This window comes from Diabrotica undecimpunctata, chromosome 10, assembly GCF_040954645.1.
Source record: "Diabrotica undecimpunctata isolate CICGRU chromosome 10, icDiaUnde3, whole genome shotgun sequence".
NCBI classification, from domain to species: Eukaryota; Metazoa; Arthropoda; class Insecta; order Coleoptera; family Chrysomelidae; genus Diabrotica; species Diabrotica undecimpunctata.
This window is the reverse complement of record NC_092812.1, coordinates 8,202,322-8,225,952: the sequence shown is the minus strand read 5'-3', so window position 1 is coordinate 8,225,952 and position 23,631 is coordinate 8,202,322. Positions and strand designations below refer to the sequence as shown.

Here is a 23,631-nt window from a genome sequence, read left to right as displayed (position 1 = left end):
GGGGGAGACATTCGAAGATCATTTGAGGAATTTAGAAAACGTTTTTAATCGACTTAAAGCTGCCCAATTGATGCTAAACCCCAAGAAGTGCCAGCTATTTCAAGGTAAAGTCAATTATCTGGGTCATATAGTCAGTAAAGAAGGAGTGGCCGTGGATAAGGGAAAAATCGATTCCATTAAGGAATGGCCAAAACCAACTGACAAACATCAAGTGAGAAGTTTTCTTGGACTATGTACTTACTACCGGAGGTTTATTAAGAAGTTTGCAGATATCGCTAAGCCATTAACGCGACTTACAGAGGAAGCAAGAGAATACCGCTGGGATATAGACTGCCAAAATGCCTTTGAAACGTTGAAAAAGCATTTAATAACAGCACCAATTTTGGGGTATCCACTGCCAGAAGGAGAGTTCATCTTAGATACGGATGCAAGTAATGTGGGAATTGGAGGAGTGCTGTCTCAGATTCAAGGAGGACAGGAACGAGTACTCGGATATTTTAGTAAAGTTCTTTCAAAACCAGAGCGGAATTATTGCGTCACGAGAAGAGAACTTCTAGCAGTAGTTAAATCAGTAGAGCACTTCTATCAATACATCTATGGCAGAAAGTTTCTAATCCGAACCGACCATGCCGCCCTTAAGTGGTTGACGCAGTTTAAGAATCCAGAGGGTCAGATAGCCAGGTGGATCGAACGACTCCAAGAATACGATTTTAAGATTGAGCACCGGGCCGGAGTTAATAACAAAAGACATAACAAAAGACACTGCCCGTGACCAACCTACCTACCGAGATGTATGGGAAGCCTTACTTCAATTGAGAGAGCACGTACTAGAGTCCGACGTGCAAAAGTTAGACATGCCAAAGTTGGAGTGCCGCCAATTAGATTGGAGGGTTATCCGAAATATGGTGGAGGAGATCTTCAAAGACACCGAAGTCGAAGTGTTAGTCTGTTGCAATCCGCATAGTTACTGGTGCGGAGAGAAAACCGTCCCTTGTCATTTTTATACAACTGGAAGTTGTAAAAGAGGGTCCAGTTGCCGATACCAGTATACAGTTCCGGTTCCAGTCCCGACAAGGTTCCAGGAGGAGCCATCTTTTAAGAGGGGGGCAATGTTACGATAAATATCCTGGCCTAAAAATAACTGTAAAATATATGATGACTAATTCTAATATGATTTAGATTTTACGAGAGGCTTCTATGTACCTGAACGACCTTCCAGAATAAGGTCGAACCGATGCGAGGGAAATCCAGTTTGCCTTTACCGTTTCGCCGTCGTCTACTCAAGAGGGTTTTAGACTTTTCGAGTCTAACGGTACTGAGTATATAACAGGACATTTTATTTGGAAGAAGTCAGTTAATAAAGAAGATTCGCGCCCGCGATAAATGTTACGTTCGCTTTTTAATAAATTATGTATCTTTAGTGATAAATAAATTAATATCAGTTATTGTGCTTTTTAATAAATTTAGATAAGAACTTTTTGATAAAGACATTATAAATTAAAGACATAACAATTAATAAATTCACAACAGTATCCTCCCTATACTCACGTATGGTTCACAGACGTAGACACTCACCAAGTCTAATATGGATAAAATAGTAAAAGCACAAAGAGCGATGGAAAGATCAATGCTCGGGGTGAGACTTATAGACAAAAAAAAACAAACAAATGGATTAGAAGCAAAACCAAAGTAAAAGACGTAGGAGAACATGCTGCCAAATTAAAATGGAGCTTCGCAGGACACAATGCCTGACTAAAGGATAAAAGATGCAACCACGAAATACAACAATGGAGACCATGGTTAGGAAAGAGAAGCAGAGGAAAACCACAAATGAGATATGCTGATGACATTAAGAAGATCGGAGGACACAACTGGAAACAAGTGGCCAAAATAGAAAACACTGGATTGATTTGGGGGAGGCCAATGTCCAAAGTTGGATAACTTAAGGCTGAAGAAGAAGAAGAAGTCTCTATAAATATAATATTTCACTAGCTGTTATGATTCATTCGTAAATACAGTTTCATAGTTAATTTTAGAAAATCCAGAAATAGCATTGAATTTTTAAAAAAATTACTTAAAGGGGGGGGGGTCATGAGTTGTAATTACGACGTCGACATGAGGGAGGGTCTCGACTGTAAACGACGCTTTACGACGAAGGGAGGAGAATATTAAAAAGTCAACATTTTAACGTAGGCTATGGATGTTACCTTATCCTTGATTAAATTGTCGACAGGCAGTGCAAGTTTCAGCCACAGTAATACGCCCAGAATCATAAGGAGATGACTCCTCCCTGTCAACTGGTTGGATTATGGGCTGACCAAGAACCATTTCCATGGAGCTGCGTATAGAGGGTTTTGCAACCACTTTTAAAATGTTAATAAGACTTTATACAGCAGGAACACATAAATGCTTAACTGCATAAATGTTCAGCTTTGCAAGATTTTCATGAATTTCCGTCGCCTATTAGTCGATCTAAACCTTGGGTTGTGCTCCATATATAATATTATAACAAAGCAGCATCTACCATATTGTAAAAAATGCTAATGGCGAACGATTTGTTCTGCGTTTACTGTATACTCGATAACTGTTTTATCGTAGTAGCATTTGATATTGATTTGTTTTGCAATGTCCGTTTGCCCTACTTCTTCTCTCATATGCATTAATGACAACATGATTAATTTTTTTTGGCACATATGAACATACAGTTTCTTCTTTTGTAAATGAAAAATTATTTGAATGTATATTTGAATGTTTTCTTGTTCCTCGCATTTCACACTAACGTCAAATTCAATGACTTCAACTTATGAGCCAGTAGTAAAGAAATTGTCTGTTGTCACATTTTTTCCAGAAGGAAATTTTTTTCACATTTTTTCCATTTATAGGAAACAACTAACTATAAAACTGTACGCTCACCAACGTTCACTTTACAGTCATCGTCTGGTGGTTTCCCAGTGTAAACTTGTAGACCTTGTAAAGTATAAAAATTGGAAAAGACGCAAGCCCAAAAAGTTTTTATACCATATTTTGCAGGTTTCGAATGTATGCTCTATGTAAACTTTGTGTGCTCTAAAAGGAAACAATTGTTCTTCAACTTTTATACAATCATATGGCTAATTTTTTCCAAGTTTCTGCTTAGCTTTGTCCAAAACTCACGAATTGGAACTAGTTTATTTTTGTACTTTTGAATTAGTCTAGTATTGTAATTTTCAGTTTCTTTTTTGCCTTCTCGATTATATTCTCTTAGAATTATGTCATATATTTCATTAGACATGATATCTAAACTCATTACAAATTAATATTTTGCACTGTGTTAATTTTGTAAGTACCCGGGTACCTACTGCATCATTATAAGGTGGTTGTTTCAGTCACGTAATAATTAATAACCAAATTTAAAAAGACGTCACTTTTGTTATTGTTGTGATAGCGTGAGAAAACTATGTACCTATTATATCAAAAAACGCTCTAGGGTTGGAAATATCTAGATGCTAAAACCTTTAAAATGAAACTTCTTGAGTTAGAATTCCTCCACCAACAAATTTCAGCAGAAAAAGACCTTTCTCAAAAATTTTGATAAATTTTCTTAATAATGATTAAAGTCATACGAAACTTTTGTCACATTTCAGTTTTTATCCGTTTAACGAGTAAAATATACAGTTTGATGTTATTTTCTTTGCATGATTTCTTGCTCAGACTATCAAGAATTTTTGTAAACACAAACAAAATTGGTGTTTGGTGCGGAGTGAAATAAAAATGGGTCAAACAGAGAACAAAATTTACAATTCATAAAGAAAACAATATGACAATCATTCTGCTATTCAGGGTATACAATTTAATATCCTATAATCGATATTTAGTAAAATCTGATTCTGTAATTAGCATCTCAATTGCACTCGTATTAGTCATTATTACGTGATCCAGACATGTTAACTCAAATCAAAACAGTTTCTTGTTCCACTCAGTTTCTTAGAATATATATTTTGATTGTGCTATGGGCAACTGAGTTCTATGAACTGTGCATATGATGTTTGATATATACCAGAAGCATAAAACAGAATCTGATCATAAAACATATCCTTTTAGACGAATACTTAATGTGTTTATGAGTCATGTCTTGAGATGAATCTTAACAATTGTGTCAGAAGTTTATAAACAATATTTATAAGGTTCGAAGGAATAACGAGTTATTCGTAAGGAAAAAACAGAGAATCGTATGTATTAAATTTAGGGAAGCTGATATAGACACATCTCGAGTACAGATCTATTTTATAGATTTTAAAAACTGAAACGTCTATGAAACGTAGTGGAATCCTATTCAATAAATATTTAAAATAAAACTTTAAAACCAAGGAAAGGAGTAAAACCAATGTAAAACCTAACTTTCATATATTTAAAACATGTATTGAAAAAATTTCGAAGAAGGCGATCCATTTTCCATTATGTGGCCATGCGTAGCTCGGGTGTGCCCTATTCTTGAGAATTAGGACTTCGTCTTTTTTAGATAATTTTGTTTCTGGTTGTGTCCATTAAATTTGCCATTTAATGAAGACGAACTTTTTGAGACAGTTTTTAACATATTTCTAAAGTTTCACATCTATTTGGGGTCATTGAATCCGTGAGTGCCACTTTTGCTGCTTGATGATAGTCTCGTGGCTAATACCGGCAATGTGGATTGAGTGGCGTGAGAATTATATAATTCTGCGATATATATGTTGCATGTGGAGGACAGCACAGATCTTGCAATGCTGGTTTGTGCAGTGGTAACTGAACAGCTAACACCGTTGTCTTTGAAGGCATCCGTAGATAAAACGTTTTCGAACTTCTTTGAGTGAACCAACTTACGAAAGTTAATATTGTATTTATATGGGTATATACTACAGTACTGATTGTAATGATTGTAATTTACTCAAAATATGACCATTTGCCTACAAGATCGGGGCCAAGTAAGTCAACTGTCAAATTGGTTGCACAAAGCGCCGATTGATTAACATTTACAGATTAACAATTTCTTAATCTATAAAATTTTTTTAAAACGATTTCCGTATTGGAAATCGTGTCAAAAATAAATTAAATTGCAATTTTCATTACAATCAATTGTGGTTTAATCCCATATAAATAAAATATTTCCCATATAAACAACAGTTTCAGAACTTATTTAAACAACCGGTATGGGCCTAGGGTTACTTAAGATTTTAGGAAATTATACACTACAAGAAATTGGAACATACAAACAATGCAATCCAATTTCTACGACAAGGCCTGGACAAGATCATTCCCAAAGGCTTGAAGCTAATATCATCTTATTGAAGTAGAAGATTGGAAAAAATTCTACATAGAGTCACTTTAGTCATAATAAGAGAGAGAATATTATGATATCACCGGTTTAATTTGTCTTTAATAGAACAGGAAATATCAATAGGATACACAACAGGATACATAATTTTAAATTTTTATTTGAATAGAACAATATACAGCATACATATACAGTGTAGGTAAAAGTTTATGGCCGGTATAGTAGAATTTAACAGGATATCTAATACAGATATAAAATCATATTTTCAGCGAATAGACAAAGATAACAATCATATTTCCCCCTTGTCTCCTCTCCACATTCCTCATGCACGCCCATTAGTGAACGCCAGACGATTATTTCCGGTCCAGCTTATACGTAAGAAACAGCGGCAGGGTTGTATTATTACATATTTGAATTAATACATTGAATTGATTCAAAAAATTGGCGATCAGTGAGCGGTTATATTGCCATTAAAAACTGGATGATTATATTAAAAATGAAACACTAATTGGCACAAATCCTGGTACAAAATTTCTTAAATCCACGAGAAATTTACAGATTCGCATTTTTACTTGACGAAATTGTAACGTAATTTCCAATAAAACAAGATAATTTTGGCAACATCGCCATTCATCCGTTTTTTGCAATGGGAAACTGCATACAAGACAGGTCGAACGCTATGCTTTGTATTTCTTTTTGAAGGCAACCGCGTAAGTGTGAAGATAAAAATTTGATATACCGACATATAGCCGATATGTTTATACAACAGAAGAACGGATACAAATAATAAAATGGTACTTTGGGGGCAATTCAGTACAAGAAAATATTAATTTATTTATTATGGCTTTTGAAAATAGGCCAATATATATAGAAAAAGCTGTATTGGCCATTATTCATCAATTTGAAGAGTTTGGCTGTACTAATGGCAGCGGTAAAAAATGCTGCCCATCAGATCAACCTAGCGAAAAGAAAATTTCTCAATAACGAGAAATTGGAGAAATTCAAGTTTGTACATTGGATGAAGCGACGCCGTGTTCAAGTAAACAATTTGCCGATGAAGTTGATTTGAATGCAAAAACAGTGAGGAATATTTTGAAAAGAAACAACTACCATTGTTATAAAGTGCAGACAACTCTAGAAATATTTCCTGATAATCAATTTAAACGGATGAAATTTTGTGAAATTATGATGGAGAGATACTATGCAAATAATAATTTTTTGAAAAATATTTTGTTTACAGATCAATCCTCCTCCACAATTCACAAGCAACATAATCCATTAATTGTACGTTATTGGTCTTAGGAGAATAAGCATTTGAGTGTGTCTGTGCGTAGGCAGTATCCACACAAGTTGAATGTTTGGACTGGAATTTTGGGAGACCATATTATTGGTCCTTTTTTTCATTGAACGCAGTCAAATATCTCCAATTACTGCAAAAACAAATTATTCCTACACTTCAACGTCTTCAAATTAACTTCAACAAAATTTGGTTTCAACAAGACGGCTGTCCTCCACATAACGTAAAAGCCGTTAGGGACTATTTAGCGTTAATTTTTGCTGAACGTATCATTAGTACAGACGATACAATAAAATGGCCCCCTCGGTCACCCAACTTAGCTCCTCTAGATTTTTATTTTTCGAGGATGCTAAAAACGAAATTGTACAGGCATGAGCGAGCCACCAACTTGGAGGAACTGAAGAAAAAGATAATCCAACTTAGCCAAAACATATCGGCAGATGAACTCAACGCCATGAGAAATGCGTTGTATAATAGATTTGGTTACTGTTCGTTACAATTTGGTGGTCTGTTTGAACATTTAATTACCTAAGAATTTTATTTGGTTTAGAATTTCTAATTGTTTGGAATTATTTTTAATTTAAACAGTAGTGTTATTTTTTATTTGATTTCATTTTTACAGAACTAATTTTTCACACTTAAATAAATTTATAAGTGTTATAAATGTAGAACCTTTGATAATAAATAAAGACAATAAATTAGATTTAATAAAAATATTACAATATTAAAAAGGGAATAATCAAATGGCTATATAATAGAGCCCAAAACGCGTGCTCCAACGAAAATGCATTTCAGGAAGTCTAAAATCAAACCTAACAACACAAAAGAGATATCAATGCAAACATGGCTGGGACAATGACGACAGAGTACAATGGAAAAATGCATTAATAGTCATGAAAGAAAGAGAGCAAAAAGAGGAAAATCAAAAAAGCCGCTCTTATTTTGCTTAAATGAAGAAAAAGGTGTAGCAAACTCATCAACAGAATAGTTACCAATAGTGAAAGACGAAATCAGCAATAAGAATATACCAAGATTAATGAGTTAGTAGAATGTCAGAGACATGTCATCTACAATTAACTACATAAGCACAGAAAGATCGTAATTTGATATTAATCTGAGGGTACCACATCACTCTCAGAATTTTACTCAAAATATGGCTGTTTACCTATAAAATCAAGACCAAGTAAGTAACAGTCAAATTGCCAACTGATTAAAATTTACAGGTTAACATAACGTCTTAATTTCTTAATTTATAATTTCGATCAGGTAGCACTCCTCTACCTTCCGGCAGATGATATGCTTGTACAGGGCTTGGTTACCCTGCCTTATGCAAGCTGCTGACGTGCCTCGTTCCAATCATGAGGGAGTCCTTATACCCTTTCCTGTCTTTTCCCAAACTATCCCATGTACTCCCATACATCCCATCTCATCTGGTGGGTGCTCTTGGGCTCTTGGGTGCAGCCCTAAATCCCCCCAAACGTTTGAGTACGTTCAAATCAAATGAATTTTGTGGCATAATTAGTTTAACACATTATTTTTAAAACTTTTTTGCCTCTTATCACTTTTTCGAAAAACTAGTTTTTTCCTAGTTGGCCATAAAATTACAATTAGTTTCTACGGATACAATAATTACAAACAGTTCCGTCTATAATAGTCAATAATTTGAAGCTGTTATTTATTGTGTGAATAAGATTAATATTAAACATTTTGATATTACAATGGCCTACACATTTCATGAAATGACAGATAAGCATTTAACTTTGGGTAAGTTGGATCATTGGATTAAATTATGATTTCAATAAACTATCGGGAATATCGTAGGTGAATGTCAAGGAAATAGTGCAGCACCTGCAAGGCGTTATGCAGTAAAATACCCCAATTGAAATACACCCGATAGACGATTATTTCTGACCATTGTTCGTCGTTTACGGGAAACGGGTACATTCCAACCGCAAGTTGCTGGCAATAGTGGTCGTCCAATAATGGATGCAACTAATGAAGACATTTTAGAAATCAAAGAAAGAAATCCCTGGAAACAAGTACAAGGGTAATAGCTGCTCAACTAAATGTTCCTCCGTAAGGGTTTGGAGGCGTTTGAGGGATCAGCTGCTTAAACCCTATCACTTAACAACGGTTCAAGAGTTATTGGTTGAAGATTATCCTAAAAGGACTGGATTTTGCGATTGGTTGTTAATGATTAACACTCGAAATGTTAATTTTCCAAACCATCATAACGAGCAGATTTGGGCCGACGAAAATCCTCACACTAAAAAAACGACTCATCACCAAAGGACTTTCAAAGTTAATGTTTGGGCAGGAATTGTGGATAACAATCTAATAGGCGCAGTATTTCTCCCCAACAATTTAAATGGTGATAATTATTTGCAGTTTTTGGCAAACGATTTACAAGAGTATTTGGAAGAAGTGAATATTGCAATAAGGCAAAATATGTGTTTTCTACAAGATGGCGCTCCACCGTATTACAGTAATGAAGTCCGGGAATACCTGTGCAGACAGTATCCTGGTCGGTGGATTGGAAGGGGTCGTGACGAACCTATTTCTTGGCTACCCAAAAGTCCAGGTATTAACCCCAGGGACTTTTGCTTTTGGGGGTTTATGAAAGAGAAAGTGTATTCTGTAACAATAGAGGACGAACAACAATTGAGGGTTAGAATAATTGAAGCTGCAAATCAATTTCGTCAGAAAAATATGATTTTTCAGCTCATTTCAGTGTTAAACTAATGATGCCACAAAATTTATTTGATTTGAACGTACTCAAAAGTTTGGGGGGATTTAGGGCTGCACACCCTCTTAAAATTTTTCTGTGCGGTTAGATTTTATTGTTTCTTTTGTATGAAACATGCTTTCAGAACAAGAAAGTAACGTGTCCATTTTTATTACAAAATGTCAAGTAGTTTAGGAGATAATGCAAAAAAACAATTTTTATTATGTAACTTCAAAGGGCTGTAACTTTTTTTGTGTACTCTTTTGTACTAAGGTAAGTTGGATTCAATCAATTTATTTTTGTCCCCGGAATGCGTGATTTAATTTATGACATACCTTTTTGAAACACCTTGTATAATTAACATATTACAAGAAAAGTAATTGTAAAAATAATAAGGATAATTCAAGGAAAATTAACACTTATAGATTTGAGTTTTAAATAAAAAATTAGTTTTTTTGTAAAATTTACTTTTAAAAGATATTATTTATAACTATAATAAATACATAAATATTTAAGTGACCTCACTTTTTATAACCTTTATGTAGTACTAAGAGAAAAGTAAAATTTTGCAAAATAAATATTTATTTTAAATTGTATACACAAATTACTTGGTTCAATAAACAATTCACAAATTAACTAATTGTACTTTTATAATCTCTGCAACGAGGTACCCCAAATTAAAACAAAACATCAATTTTCGTTGATTAGAACCAGAGACATCGCGACTTTTATTTTAAATTTATAAATTCAGTTTTTAAAACATGAAAATAGATAAATAAAAAAAAGAACTCGGGTTTCAAGGGTTGTAGGACATTAAATTTGTTTTTCAAATTCGTGTAAAAATGTCGAAATTCCGAATAAAAAAAATTAACTTCCGATATATTGATGCGTCTAAATTATTTTACATGTTTATTAGCTGAAAATCACAGTTCTTTTGTAATCCTATTTAACAATACTTAACACAAATTGTTTAATCAATAAATGATTTAATTTGATAAAATAAGCCTTTCTCTTCAATTTGGTGCTTTTAGAATTTATGTAGACTTAATAGTTTACGTATAATAAGGTTGTAGATAAAAACTTTCTGAGATAAACAATTTCAATTTTGTAATTACTGTTAAGTGAAACTTCTTAAAATTTTTAAAGCTGAATACATTTGGTATTATCCCTATTATCACGCGAAATTAAAGTGTATTGTATATTTTTAGAAAAGTCATTAACAATTTTCAGGAAAACGACTTTTGAAGCTATTTTTGCAATAACTAAACAACAAATTAACAAAAATAACTTTACAAATACTGATTTTAATGGATTTTCTACACTTTTTCAGTAAAATTGTGTCAATTTTTTATATAATTTTCCGGTTTTCATCTTAAGTATTTAAAATGAAATAGGGACCTTACATATTTTTTGCACCGGCAAAAATAGTTTAGCCCATGTCTGAAGTTTAGCAAACTCTAAGAGCAATGAAGAATAGAAAGAGTCCTGGTCATTACGTGTGCTTGCATAAGTTCTCAAAATATTTGATCCCACGCATCTCTCAAAATTCCAACTGACTGGTTAAATGAATATTTGTAACAATTCCGAAAAAGGTATATCTCAAAGATTGTAGCGACTATTGACTTAATTATAAGTCTTATAAGCGATGCTCTTTGAAAGTTGTCTTCGATTCATACATGCTCGCGTATACTTAAAATGTGAAGAAAATAGCTGAGAAACAAAATTTGAAACAAAGTGTTGTGATCAACGCCAAGATGGTTTTGTATGTTTTGTGGATTCTCAGAAAACCTTCAATAACGTTAAACACAATATCCTACTAAGTATACTAAGGAATATACGCCAAAGACATCGGAATCATAAAAGAACTATATTTGAAGCAAGCTATAGAAATAAAAATCAATCGAGATCTACCATCCATAGATAACTTCAATGTATGTCTAGGAGTACATCACAGCTGCACATTGTCATTAGTACTTATTAACATACACATGAAATAGATATTCCATCTGACCTAGGAAGGAGAGAGTAGAGAAATTAAAATTAACGAATTAACAGTTTTAGAGGATTTTCTGCACATATTAGATAGGATTGACGCCATGGGTCAACATTTTGGACTGCCACAGTTTGAAGCCACAAGGCATAAAAAAGCTTTCATAGGTTAAAATGTTTCCACATATTGGGCAATACATCTGCGGTGTTCTGGGGTAGTGGTTATTCTACATGTTTCGTTCAGGGCAGTGGTCACTTTTTGGGCGTGTTTAGACCTAATCCATTATAGCAGACATATCCTTTAACAGATACGCAGGATTTGGCTATTGACTTTATTATAATTTGTTGTAAGTTTTTGTTAAATTCGTTATTTGTTTCCATGTGTCAAACCTCTGCATTTATTTTATAGTTTTTGCCCCTAGACCATTTATCATATTTTCAATAATCGTGGTCGGATTTCCTGTGATATTTAAGAATTAAAATGTAATTTATTTTGTATTAATGCTTGAAGTTTATGGGACATAAACCAATAAACAGTTCTTTTGGTAAGGTCAGCGCTTAAATAATTTCTATTCTACTAAAGACGTTAACGTTTAAGTTCCACTCTTAGTTACAACTCAAGCACTCTAACATTACGGATCTAGAACTAGAGAAGGAAGTGTTTGCAAAATAAAGTTTTAAACCTTCCCCTGAATAATTATAAATATCGGTTTTTCATACCTTTTCCATCCATTTGCGACATATTCTTGTTTACTCAATTGATCCGTGATATCCTTAGGACTGTTCTTTATATCCATCATTCAATGGCTTCAAGTGGTAAGGCATCTTCTGAAGATCTTTTTTCACCTTCGTTGACAGGTTTTTAAGACCTCCTGGAGATGATTTTTGTCGCTTTACGTTTTCACGATTTTCATCACGTATAAGGTTAAGCATAATTATTTGTACGCTTATAATCGCACGTTTAATTGGAATGAATCCTGAAACACTTTTCATTTTTAACACAACAAAAAGAATTTCACAGACGTTTGTTATTTACAGTAGCACGAATTAGAACGGTTTCTCAACGAAGAAACAATCTAAGCTGTTTTTAGAAAACTTAACAGAGTGATAATGAGATAATTACGGAGCACAGACAAGATGGAAACGAGAAATTAAAAATTTCTTACAACTACCATTCTTGTTACCATTAGTTTTATCTATCAAGAGCAAACTACCTTGAAAACCCCACCCACCTAGGTATTTTTGTAAATAAAGTCCCTGTTTTCACAGTATAATTTCAAATAATGACTTATATTTTCCCATTTGTCGATTTTAATCTTCTAATCCTGCAACTTTCACACCAAATGAGAATAATAGCAAGTTTATTGTTGTTCTGTTGATTTGTCTGAGCTGCCACCTAAACCAAGAATATCAAGCAGTTCAATTGCACCTGTGACTCCTGTTAAAGATATCAACCGTCAGCTGATTGACGATGAAAATGATAAATGGGAAACCCAAAAAAAAAGAGGTTTTTACAAAACAACTCGTCCAACACTTATTGAACGACCAGATCCACTCCAGGGAATCAATGAGAATGGCTGGAAGTATCAGAAGTATCAGTACCAAAAACGGAAGCTCAGGAAATACTTAACTATCTAAAAGAATGAAAACTGGATGAAAACGTTATCTGCGAAAAAATGAAAACCAGGACAGATAAGTACAAAAGTTCATTTAACATTACTGTTCCAGAACTAAAAATACCTCAGTTAATGCAGCAAGAATTATGGCCCAACGGTGTAATTTTTAAACATTTTCACAATGTACAGAGGCACCCCAGTGTCAAAAGACAGTCTACGGCACACACCAAAAGAAATTATCAGTAATCCACCTAAATACGCAATCAATTAAAACAAGTATTATTGCCATTAATTTTACCCTAGAAGATCATGATGAATGCTTTGCTCGTTGTTTAACTGAGCACTGGAAAACAGAAGAACAACTGCGAGACTACAATGTGCGGAATTTTAAACTGATCTCTTCATATTGTAGAAGCAGTTCACAGGAGCATGGTAGCAGTGCGGTATACGTTTATATCAAAGATACGTTTATTGCAAAAGCACGGGATGATATTTCTAGTTTATCTGAAAGAACGGTGTTTGAGTGTTCCGCTGCAGAGGTGCGAATTAATAAGAAGAAGATTGTAATCCTATCCATCTACCTAATAGAAGACCCACAAGTTTTTATAAACAAATTAGACCAAATACTTTGTGGTTTAGTTGACAAGGACTCCATCATTTTTCTGGCTGGTGATTTTAACTTAGATAGGCTGCTTAGATAGTGCGAGGTGGCCTGACATATTAAAAATGTTTTTAAGCTTCTTTGATATTCTTCCATCAAAGACTATACACGCATATAAGGTAACAAAAAATTCTGTATAGATAATATTTTTACAAATCTTGACATATTTGATTCTCTTGTATTCAATCCTCATACATCTGATCATACTGCTCAAAAGGTAAAATTTGAATTGAATAAATTTAAGTCAAATATAATAAAAAAACGAATATTTAGCAAGGAGAATAGACGTTTTTTTTAATACATGTTAGGTAATGTAGACTGGGTATCTGTTTTTGAGACATTAGAGGTAGATAATCAGTAGGATGCTTTTATGATGTATAGTTCAGAAAATTGTTATACAATGTTTTCCACTCAAAGAGACAAATACAGCAAATAAAAAAAATCACAAAAGTGCTTTATAGATGATGATATAAAACATTGTAAATCTAGGCTTGATGTTTTGTTTACACTGTCTACTAATAATGTTGATTATAAGATATTTACAGGAGAGAAAAACGCAAATACAATTCTTTACTCACTCAATCTCGAAAAAACAGAAGGGTAATTCCAAAAATCAAGGTAATTTCTGTTTGGAGGGTGACCCTCAGGTGCTCTCTAACGAAATTAATCAATTTATGGCAAATGCAGCGCCAGAAGCTGTAAAGAAAATAAAGCATGTAAAAAATTTTCAAATTAATATCGAACAAAATAATCATTGCATGTTTTTAACTCCCGTTTCACAGAAAGAAATAAGTCACATAATAAATAACTTAAAAAACAAGCATAGCTCTGGTTATGATGAAATATCAACCAACAAATAGTTCACAGCATGGTTTTTTTCGCAGGGAGATCTGTTGAGACAGCTATCTATGATTTTATATCAAAAATTTTAAAAAAACTAGAGGCAAAGATGAAAACACTAGGTAGCCTAGTACACTAGGTACACTTTCGATAGCCTAGATCATGTTCTTTTATTATTATTACATCTTTATGGAATACAGAGACCGGCATTAAAATGGATAAAATCATTTCTCACAGACAGGTCGCAAAAGGTATGCCTGGAGAAAAGGGGATGTAAGGTTTACTCTGAACCAATATATTTAAAATTAGGCATAGCACAGTTTCTGTGCTATGCCTAATTTTCTCTTTTTGGTCTATATAAACGAACTTCCAAATGCGTTGGTTAGTAGTTCTTCGAACCTTATAAATTTTGCTGATGACTCAAATGTGCTTTTCTGGGAAAAAACATTAGAAACACTCCTCCCAGTGGCAGAGCAAATTCTAAGCAAGGCTAAACAGTGGTTCAGTGGAAATCGGTTGTTGCTTAAACCAGCCAGTCACGAGAACAGTTTCCAGATACAATCAATTTTCTATTACAAAACACGGAACCTGCTAGATCAGTTAAATTTCTTGGTCTTCATATTGACCAGAATCTGAATTGGGGGAACAAATACAAAATACAACAAAAAAACTGAATATAGCCTGCTACTCACTAAGAGTGTTAAGGAGCTATCTAGACCAGGGGATTTTACTACCAGTATATTATGCAAACTTTTATTCTGTTATGCGATATGGAGTAATCTTCTGGGGTGCTGCAGTAGATAGCTCAACTGTCTTTATAGCCCAAAAAAAGGCAGTCCGGGTGATCTTAGGACTAAAGGCGGGAGAATCCTGTAGAGGCCGATTCAAATCACTCAATATATTCACTTTCTCAGCCATCTATATATTTGAATGTATTATGTTTCTTTTTAAAAATTTTATTTTGTTTTATCATCTGCTTTCCAATCATAAATATAATACAAGAAGCCTTAATTTGAATTTGTCACTTCACAGATTGTCTATAGCAGAGAGAAGTCCTTTGTATGTGTGTGTTAAATTTTATAATTGTCTACCATCTGACATTCAACAGGAAACACACTACAGAGCTTTTAAAAGAAAGGTTTTTTAACACCTAGTTAACATTGAGCCCTATACTGTGGCGGAGTGCTTGGCATATCCTTCTCCCTGATCAGCATATTTAATTTGTAATGTTAATATATTTTAATGTGTGATGTCAATATATATATATATATATATATATATATATATATATATATATATATATATATTAATCTGTGATTAATAATGTAACGTTATTTGCTCAATTATATTTAAAAATTTATGCAAATAAAAATTGACTCTACTTTACTCTACTCTATTATTCCTTATTCCTCGAATAGCTGTCAGTTATTTTACAAAAATGTAATTTAAAAAAAAATAATTATTTCGGGTACTGTCAAGTGATTTATGTTTAGTTTGGTTTAGCATTTCAGCATGAATACACTTATGCCTGAACAATGCTTCCAATTTGTGCAAATTTATTTTGAAAATCATGGTTCTGTTCGAAATACGTATCGCGCTCTACGTTCATTTTATGGTCAACATAATCGTCCATCAGAGCAATTAATTCGATTAACCATGGAACGTTTTTGCACCACGGTTACTTTAAATGATAAGACACATCCACATAGACATCGTACGTCGTACAGTGCGAACAGAAGAAGTTGTTGCTGATGTAGAGCGTAGCACCAACCACAGCATCGCCATCGTTTACATCAGTTGGATATGTCTCCATCCACTTTATGGAAGATTTTGAGGAAAGATCTTGGTTTGCGTGCTTACAAAATCCAACTCGTGCAAGAATTGAAGGTACACGATCACCTACCAAGGCGTAGATTCTGTGAATGGGCCCAAAACGAGATTGCCATTGATCCTGATTTTCATAAGCGAATTTTGTTTAGCAATGAAGTTTACTTTTCGTGGAATGGCTATGTCAACAAACAAAACTGATAATCCGCAAGTGTATGTTAAGACACCATCACAACCAGAAAAACTGGCTGTTTGGTGTGCTTTGTGGGTTGGTGGAATCATTGGTCCGTACTTCTTAAAAAATGATGTGGCCAGAACGTTACAGTCAATGGTGACCGCTATAGAGCCATGATTACTAACTTCTTTATTCTTCAATTGAACAAACATATTGTGCAGGAGCTCTGGTTTCAACAAGACGGCCAACATGTCACACAGCTTGGGCCACAATTGATTTATTGAAAGAAACGTTTGGTAACCGCATAGTTTTACGTTTCGGACCCGTGAATTGGCCTCCAAGATCGTGCGATTTAACACTGCCAGACTATTTTCTGAAACGATTGGCCACTTGGAGAAGAACATTCACCGCGTTATTGCCGATATACGGCCACAAATATTGGAAAAAGTAATAGAAAATTGGAACTCTAGATGAGACCACGTCAGAGCCAGCCGTGGCAGTCATATGCCAGAAATCATATTTAAATTATAATGCCAAAAGATTATCTTTTAAATAAAATCAATTTCATATTAATTTAAAAAATCATCTTTGTTTTATTCCATTTCAAAATTCTATACCTCTAAAAAACACCCATTACAATGAAATAACCAGTTTACTAGTTACTTCTTTAGTTATAGTCCATATTACTCTCAAAAAATTGATATAATATGCTGTAAGACTATAAACAACTTAAGAAATGGTCACTTTACAGTGATTTACTCTCTATCTCTCTCTTTGTCTCATACACACAATATGAAAAAGTTTAGAAATTTCGAAATCTAAAAATCCATTCCTCAATCTTAAAAACAATGTACCACTGTAACAAAACTTATGACATAAACATCCTTTAAACAAACAAAAAAATTATTGCTGTAGCCGTTTACGAGGTATGTTAGATTTACGGTAAGGTTAGCATAGCCATATCTCGGCAATGAATAAGGCTATAGAGCCAATCTTGGCGGCATTTGCGGCCGATTGCTGTTGATTGGTATATTAATCAATCGCCAAAAACTACCTCATCAACCCCTAGCTCAAAACACACCACCGGAAAAACCAAGATATCGGCCAAAAAGCGAACCGCAAGGAATTGATTGCTAATTTATTGCCGAAGTTTTACGCCAAGAAACAATTTATAGCTGCAACAGTTTCCGAGAAACAATGATTATGCTAACTTTACGGTAAAGCTAGCATAGCCATAGCTATATCTCGGCAATGAATAAGGCTGCAGAGCAATAAATTTTTTCGTTCCGTTTACCATAAAAACAACAACTTTATATTATAGTAATTAGTAATTAGGGTTTGCTAACCTATATGAAAACACTAATATATGACACCATGTTTTTAGAAAACAACAATATAATAAATAATGCATATTTGGAAAAATTAAACTTTAGTTGCTGTAGCTGTCTGATACGTTATTGTCAAGCTAAAATTGCTCATTTTTCCACTTACCATCCCAATACAAATATATCAGAACTCATTAGTTAGAGTCACTATAAAATAAAATAAACACAGAACGGTCTTCGAACAAATTATTTCAGATACTGAAAACAATTGCAAGTTCCTGGAAAAATCACAAACTTTTTGAAACAGTTTTATTAAAATTATTTTACCAAGTAAATCATTCAATAATTTGAAGCACTCACTGTACAATGTACGTCTGTTTGGTAAATATTACTGATTGCAGCAGCAAGCAATTTGGAAGCAAAATTTTAACTACACTTTTCCACTATCGCAGGACGAATGATCAGCTATTAACTGCCACCGGTTGCACTCTGCGTTTCTAGTTTTATTACCATCAGAGATCACGATTGCCGGTCTGCGCACGGTAAAGTGCGCGACTTTTCCCGCTTTTCAAAAGCACGCTGATTGTTGCACATATTATTGAGGTGGTCTCTATAAAATTATAGCTCTAATCATTGGCCTGGATAGTGGACTTGCCACTTAATTGGTCAGGATCAGCAATTACTTTTTTCATAAAATTTTAAAAAATATACTTTTTTAGGAATGAAATAGTTATTAACTTAAAACCAAAGTTTTTCAAAATTTGGCACATATGAAAACGACAATTCTCAAACACGATTCCACATTCCAATCTATTAATTACAACCGGTTAATATACGGCACTTCCAGTTAGTATTTTGGTCAGTAAGAATTCATTAATTCCCGATAATTCTGATTACTTTATATTATATATATATATATATATATATATATATATATATATATATATATATATATATATATATATATTTCTAAAGTATTCAACTAGTGAATTCAGAGGTTTAATCGGTCATTCAGGTTGGCAAATAAAAAAAGAAGTCAACTACTTCATAAGTTTATTGAAGACGTTGTTTCGCTTTATATTTATAAAGCTTCATCAGTTCTCTAAAATATAACAAATGACATTGAGTTTATAAGGAATACAGATGTTTATAGTTCATAACTTACAACTCAATATGTAGTATGTTATCGATGTTATCATATCTACTGTACACTTTACTCCTTATTTAAAACTAACTTAACCAAAAAAGAAAAAACAAAAAACAAAAACAAAAAACACACAAACTTTGCAGAAAATAATGTTCATATTCGTAGATATGAATATTTAAAAAATTTTTAAACGAACATTTGGCTTCATTTAGATGGTTCTCCACTGAAGACCAACAAAGTTCTGATTTATTGCAATTTAAGCAAACAACTTGACGCGATACCGAAAATTTTTTTAAGGGCCATTTTTTGAGACAATTATGAACTTCTACAGGGGACATTGCATAATTAGTTGGACAGGTGGAATTTGTATGGCGGAAATATTTGATATATTATTTTTAATTTATGTTTTAATGAAACTTGGAAATAGGGGATAATTTTGTTATTATTTTGAACGGAAAATACGCCAACTTTTAACTGAAGAATAATTGGTATCATTTATTTCGTAAGATGAGAGAGTGGTAAACCTGGCTCAAATTGTCGATGTCGGTTCTTTTGTTTATTGCCGATGAGTTCTTGAGGATCTCACACATTTCAATAAAGGAGCGTTTCTGATGGTTGTTTTGTTTCGCCAGTATTTTGGTATTTGTGAAATCAATGTGATGTTTAGTGGAAATGGCGTGTTGTGCAAGGGCACAAGAGGGTTTGGAAAGTCTGATGTCGCTTTTGTGTGAAGTTATACGCCCTAGAAGAGATCGACTAGTCTGGCCAATGTAGCAGGAGTTGCATTCTGAACAAGGTATCTGATAGACAACATTAGTGTGCTCTAACGAGCTTAGTGGAGTTTTAGACTTGGAGAATAACTTTCCAATGGTTTTAGTATTTTTTAGGGATATTTTGACGGGTAAGTTTTTGAATAGTTTAGTAAGCTTGTTCGTAATCTGTGGGAAATAGGGAAGAGAAGCATATTTTGTGGCTGGTTTTGGGGTTAACGGGGAAATGTTCGTCTGTATGCTATTGGATATGGAGGCTAGTATTGCACCGTTGGGTGCTTCCGAAATAGAATGACCGTAGCTTTTAGAGAAGAGATATCTGTTGATGATGGATATGGGGTAAGAGTTATCAATGAGAATAGATTTGAGTCAATCCAAAGATTCCCTCTTGTACCGCGTATGGGTCAACGTATGTACTCTAAAGCTAAGAGCTTGTACAAGGTTATGTTTGTATCTTATTGGGTGTGTAGAGTGGTAATTTAAGAACCGGTTGCTCGCCATGTCTTTCCTGTACCACGTAGTGCCCAATGTGTTACTATGTGTGCGTATGATTCGCATATCCAAAAACGGTATGCTGTTATCAACCTCCAATTCACAAGTAAATTGCAGGTGAGGATCAACGCTATTGAAGACTGATAAGGTGCTTAAAATCTTATCAGGTGGTGTTGCTAGGATCAAGTCGTCGACATAACGCTTTACAAAGGGAACCTGGAAATCTAACTTACTGATACTCTCATTGATAAGGTCATCGAGTACGAAATTAACTAGAATGGGGGAAATGGACGATCCCATGGGAGTTCCAAAGATTTGGCGATAATATTTGTCATTAAATATTAGATAATTGGTGTCAAACGTCAGTTTTAATAATTCCGAGAATATTTCCCATGATACTGGACTGTGTGGTTGGATTGCATTCCAATGGTTCCGGAGTGACGTGACGACGCTGGAGATTGGGAGGTTAGAAAACAGTGATACTACGTCGAAGCTTACTAAGACATATTCTCTTGGTAACTGATAATTATTGATGAATTCACTGAACTGGAAAGAGTCTACTATGTTAAAATCGTTCTTATAGTTGTATGCTTGTGAAAGAATGTCCGTTAGGAATTGGGCTACATTAATGTTAGGAGCGTTTATTGACGATAGTATAGGACGCATACTCAGTTGGGGCTTATGGATTTTAGGAAGACAATATATATATATATATATATATATATATATATATATATATATATATATTTGGAAGTTTTTTATCAAAACCAACAACATTTAACGCGGAGTCAAACCCTGAATACCATTGATATATATAATATATATATATATATATATATATATATATATATATATATATATATATATATATATATATATATGAAAATTACTGAGTTCTCGGGAAGAACCGCGTTGAGAATTTAAAACTCGACGTTTCGGCACCCATTTTGGAGCCATTATCAAGAGGGATACGGTTCGGTTCGAGTTCGGGGTCTCAATCTGCCTACTCCCCTCACTCGAGACGTACCAGTATCGTGTTCTATATTGCAAGAACTGTCTCTCGGCACTGAGGTCTCAATCTGCCTACTCCCCAGTGTCGAGTGACAACCGGTCTTACCCTGTGTGGCTGCTTTTATACTCGCTGTATGCGCGGGAACGGTATGCGCTGACGTGGTCTGAACTGACGTGGACTGAGCGGTGTGGGCGGGAGGTCGCTGAAGAAGGGGTCGCCATGTTGCCGGCAATCGTTTCGCGTCATCGCGCGTGTTCAAGCTGTGAGGCCGTTTTTCGATTTCGATAGCTTCACGAATGATTCTCGCTTTTAATGAGCGGATGGGAGCGATGGTTTTTGCTTTTTTGAAATCTATTTTGTGGCCTGTCTGAATATGATGTTGGGCTAGGGCTGAAGTGGTATCGCTAATATATATATATATATATATATATATATATATATATATATATATATATATATATACATATCTTCTATCTCTGGACATAGGCCTCTTCCATTTGCTTCCATTGATTTTACTCTTGGCAATTCTCATCCACTGCTTGTCCGCGACTTGTTTGATATTATCTGCCCACCTCTTCTGTGGTCTGCCTACTCCTCGCCTGTTCTCTCTTGGTCTCCAGTTTGTTAATCTCTGTGTCCATTTTTCGGGATTATCTCGGGCAACATGTCCGACCCAATGTCACTTGAGCCTTGCTATACGTTCTGCGACATCAGTAATCTTTGTTCTTACACGAATGTCGGTATTTCGAATCCTGTCTCTCAAACTATTCCCTAGCATGGCCCTCTCCATCGCTCCATTGGGTTGTACTGAGCTGCTCTAAGGTTTTCTTTGTAAAGGCCATGGTCTCCAGTCCATATGTAGTTACAGGCAAGATACTTTTGTCATAAACTCTACGTTTTAGACACATTGGTATCATCAACTAGACTCAATTGTTCCATGTTGTTGCCTGAATCCAAACTGATAATCCGGTATCAACTTTTAAATATCTTAGAGTATACTTTCAAATATCTTAGAGATAATGGGAAATTTTTATTTTTTTTTATTTTTATTTTATTTATCCGCATCAACCACTGGGGTTATTGGCGGTAGGTTTATGATACAAATAGAGAAAATAAGGTACATTTTAAAAGTCATGCCTTACAACAATTTATTATAGAGTTTACAGTAATTTAAAAAAGACAGAACTTCATTGAATTTTGTAACCAGTGCTTCTTTCAGGCAAGATTTTTTGAAGATACGTCTGGTTTGATGCTTTTAAGATTTGTGTTTGTTTGATTACACATTTCTTGCCAGATTTTTTTTACATGAGTCTTGAATAAAGTTTTAGTATCTGCTATTGGTATACCTGTTGTAGTCGGAATGTTCACATTGTTTATTGCTTCAAACGCTGTTTTGTCTGATAGCTCATTACCAGTTATTCCTACATGTGATGGGACCCACATAAATGATATAGTTTTCCCAGAAAATTGGAGCTGTTGCGTCTTTAATTAGGAATAGATTGATGTGTATAGGATAAACATGTTTAATGGCCTGTAAAAAACTTAATGAATCTGATATTAGTATTTGTTTTTCATTTGTGGTTTTACAATGATTTAGTGCGTCAAGCATTGCTTGGAACTCTGCGGTATAGATACTACAGCCGTCAGTTAATCTAGTGGCAGAAATTACGTTTTCTGATACAGTAACAGCTGCTACTCCGTTGCAATCTATGGAGGCATCAGTGAAGATCAATTTGTAAGTGGAATATTTGAGTAAATTTGCATGATACTGAAGCCTGACCTCAGCAGAAATGTGTGAATGCTTATCATGATTAAATAAGGAGAGGTCTACTATTGGTAAAGAAACTGTCCAGGGAGGTGTCTGGTATATTTTTATGGGTGCCAAGGTGATTTGATTGATATAATACGGTAGTATTTTAACTCGTTCGTAAAATGGTACTGTCTTGGTGGTGTAATTTGTGTATTATTCTAGTGATTCTTCCGATACTAAACTTGCGAGAAAGGTATGATCCTTTGTGCTTAGAATTTTTGAAGCGTAGCATAGTGATATATATTGTCTTCTGAGGTATAGTGGCATTTCTCCTGCTAGCACTTGAAGGCTTCTTATTGGAGTAGTTCTAAAGGCTCCAAAGATTAGTCGTAGAGATGCGGTTTGAATAACATCCAGTTTTTTTAGTTGATTTTTATTTGCTGTTTCATAACAAATGCATCCGTAGTCGAGTTTGCTTCTTATTAATGTCTGATATAAATTTAGAAGAATTTTAGTATCTGAATCCCATCTATGACTGGATAAAATTCGTAGTAAGTTTATTCTTTGTTGACAGGATTTGATCAAATTGTTGATATGTGAAGTCCATGTGAGTTGTGAGTCAAAATATTACACCCAAAAATTTGATTTCGCGAACTTGTTTCAGAGAATGACCATTTAGATACAAGTTTCAAGTTGTATTCTGCTCTTCTTTTGT

At 34.2% G+C, this 23,631-nt stretch overlaps 2 protein-coding genes across 4 annotated transcripts in view; both read right to left on the bottom strand.

Moving 5' to 3' along the window:
• PlexB (plexin B) overlaps nucleotides 1-23,631 on the bottom strand; it is a 560,952-nt gene that overhangs the window by 319,080 nt on the left and 218,241 nt on the right. Inside the window, exon 1 of one of the 3 annotated variants that reach the window (XM_072546629.1) lies at nucleotides 17,912-18,198. The exons of the other annotated variants lie outside the window; for them this stretch is intronic. The gene's annotated coding sequence lies outside the window, so the exon portion shown is untranslated. Of the gene's footprint in view, nucleotides 1-17,911; nucleotides 18,199-23,631 lie in introns of those variants that run through there. 3 annotated transcript variants of the gene reach the window in all.
• Nucleotides 20,032-20,820, bottom strand: LOC140451609 (uncharacterized). Its single transcript, XM_072545456.1, has one exon. The coding sequence runs from the start codon at nucleotides 20,818-20,820 to the stop codon at nucleotides 20,032-20,034; it is 789 nt and encodes a 262-aa protein (XP_072401557.1).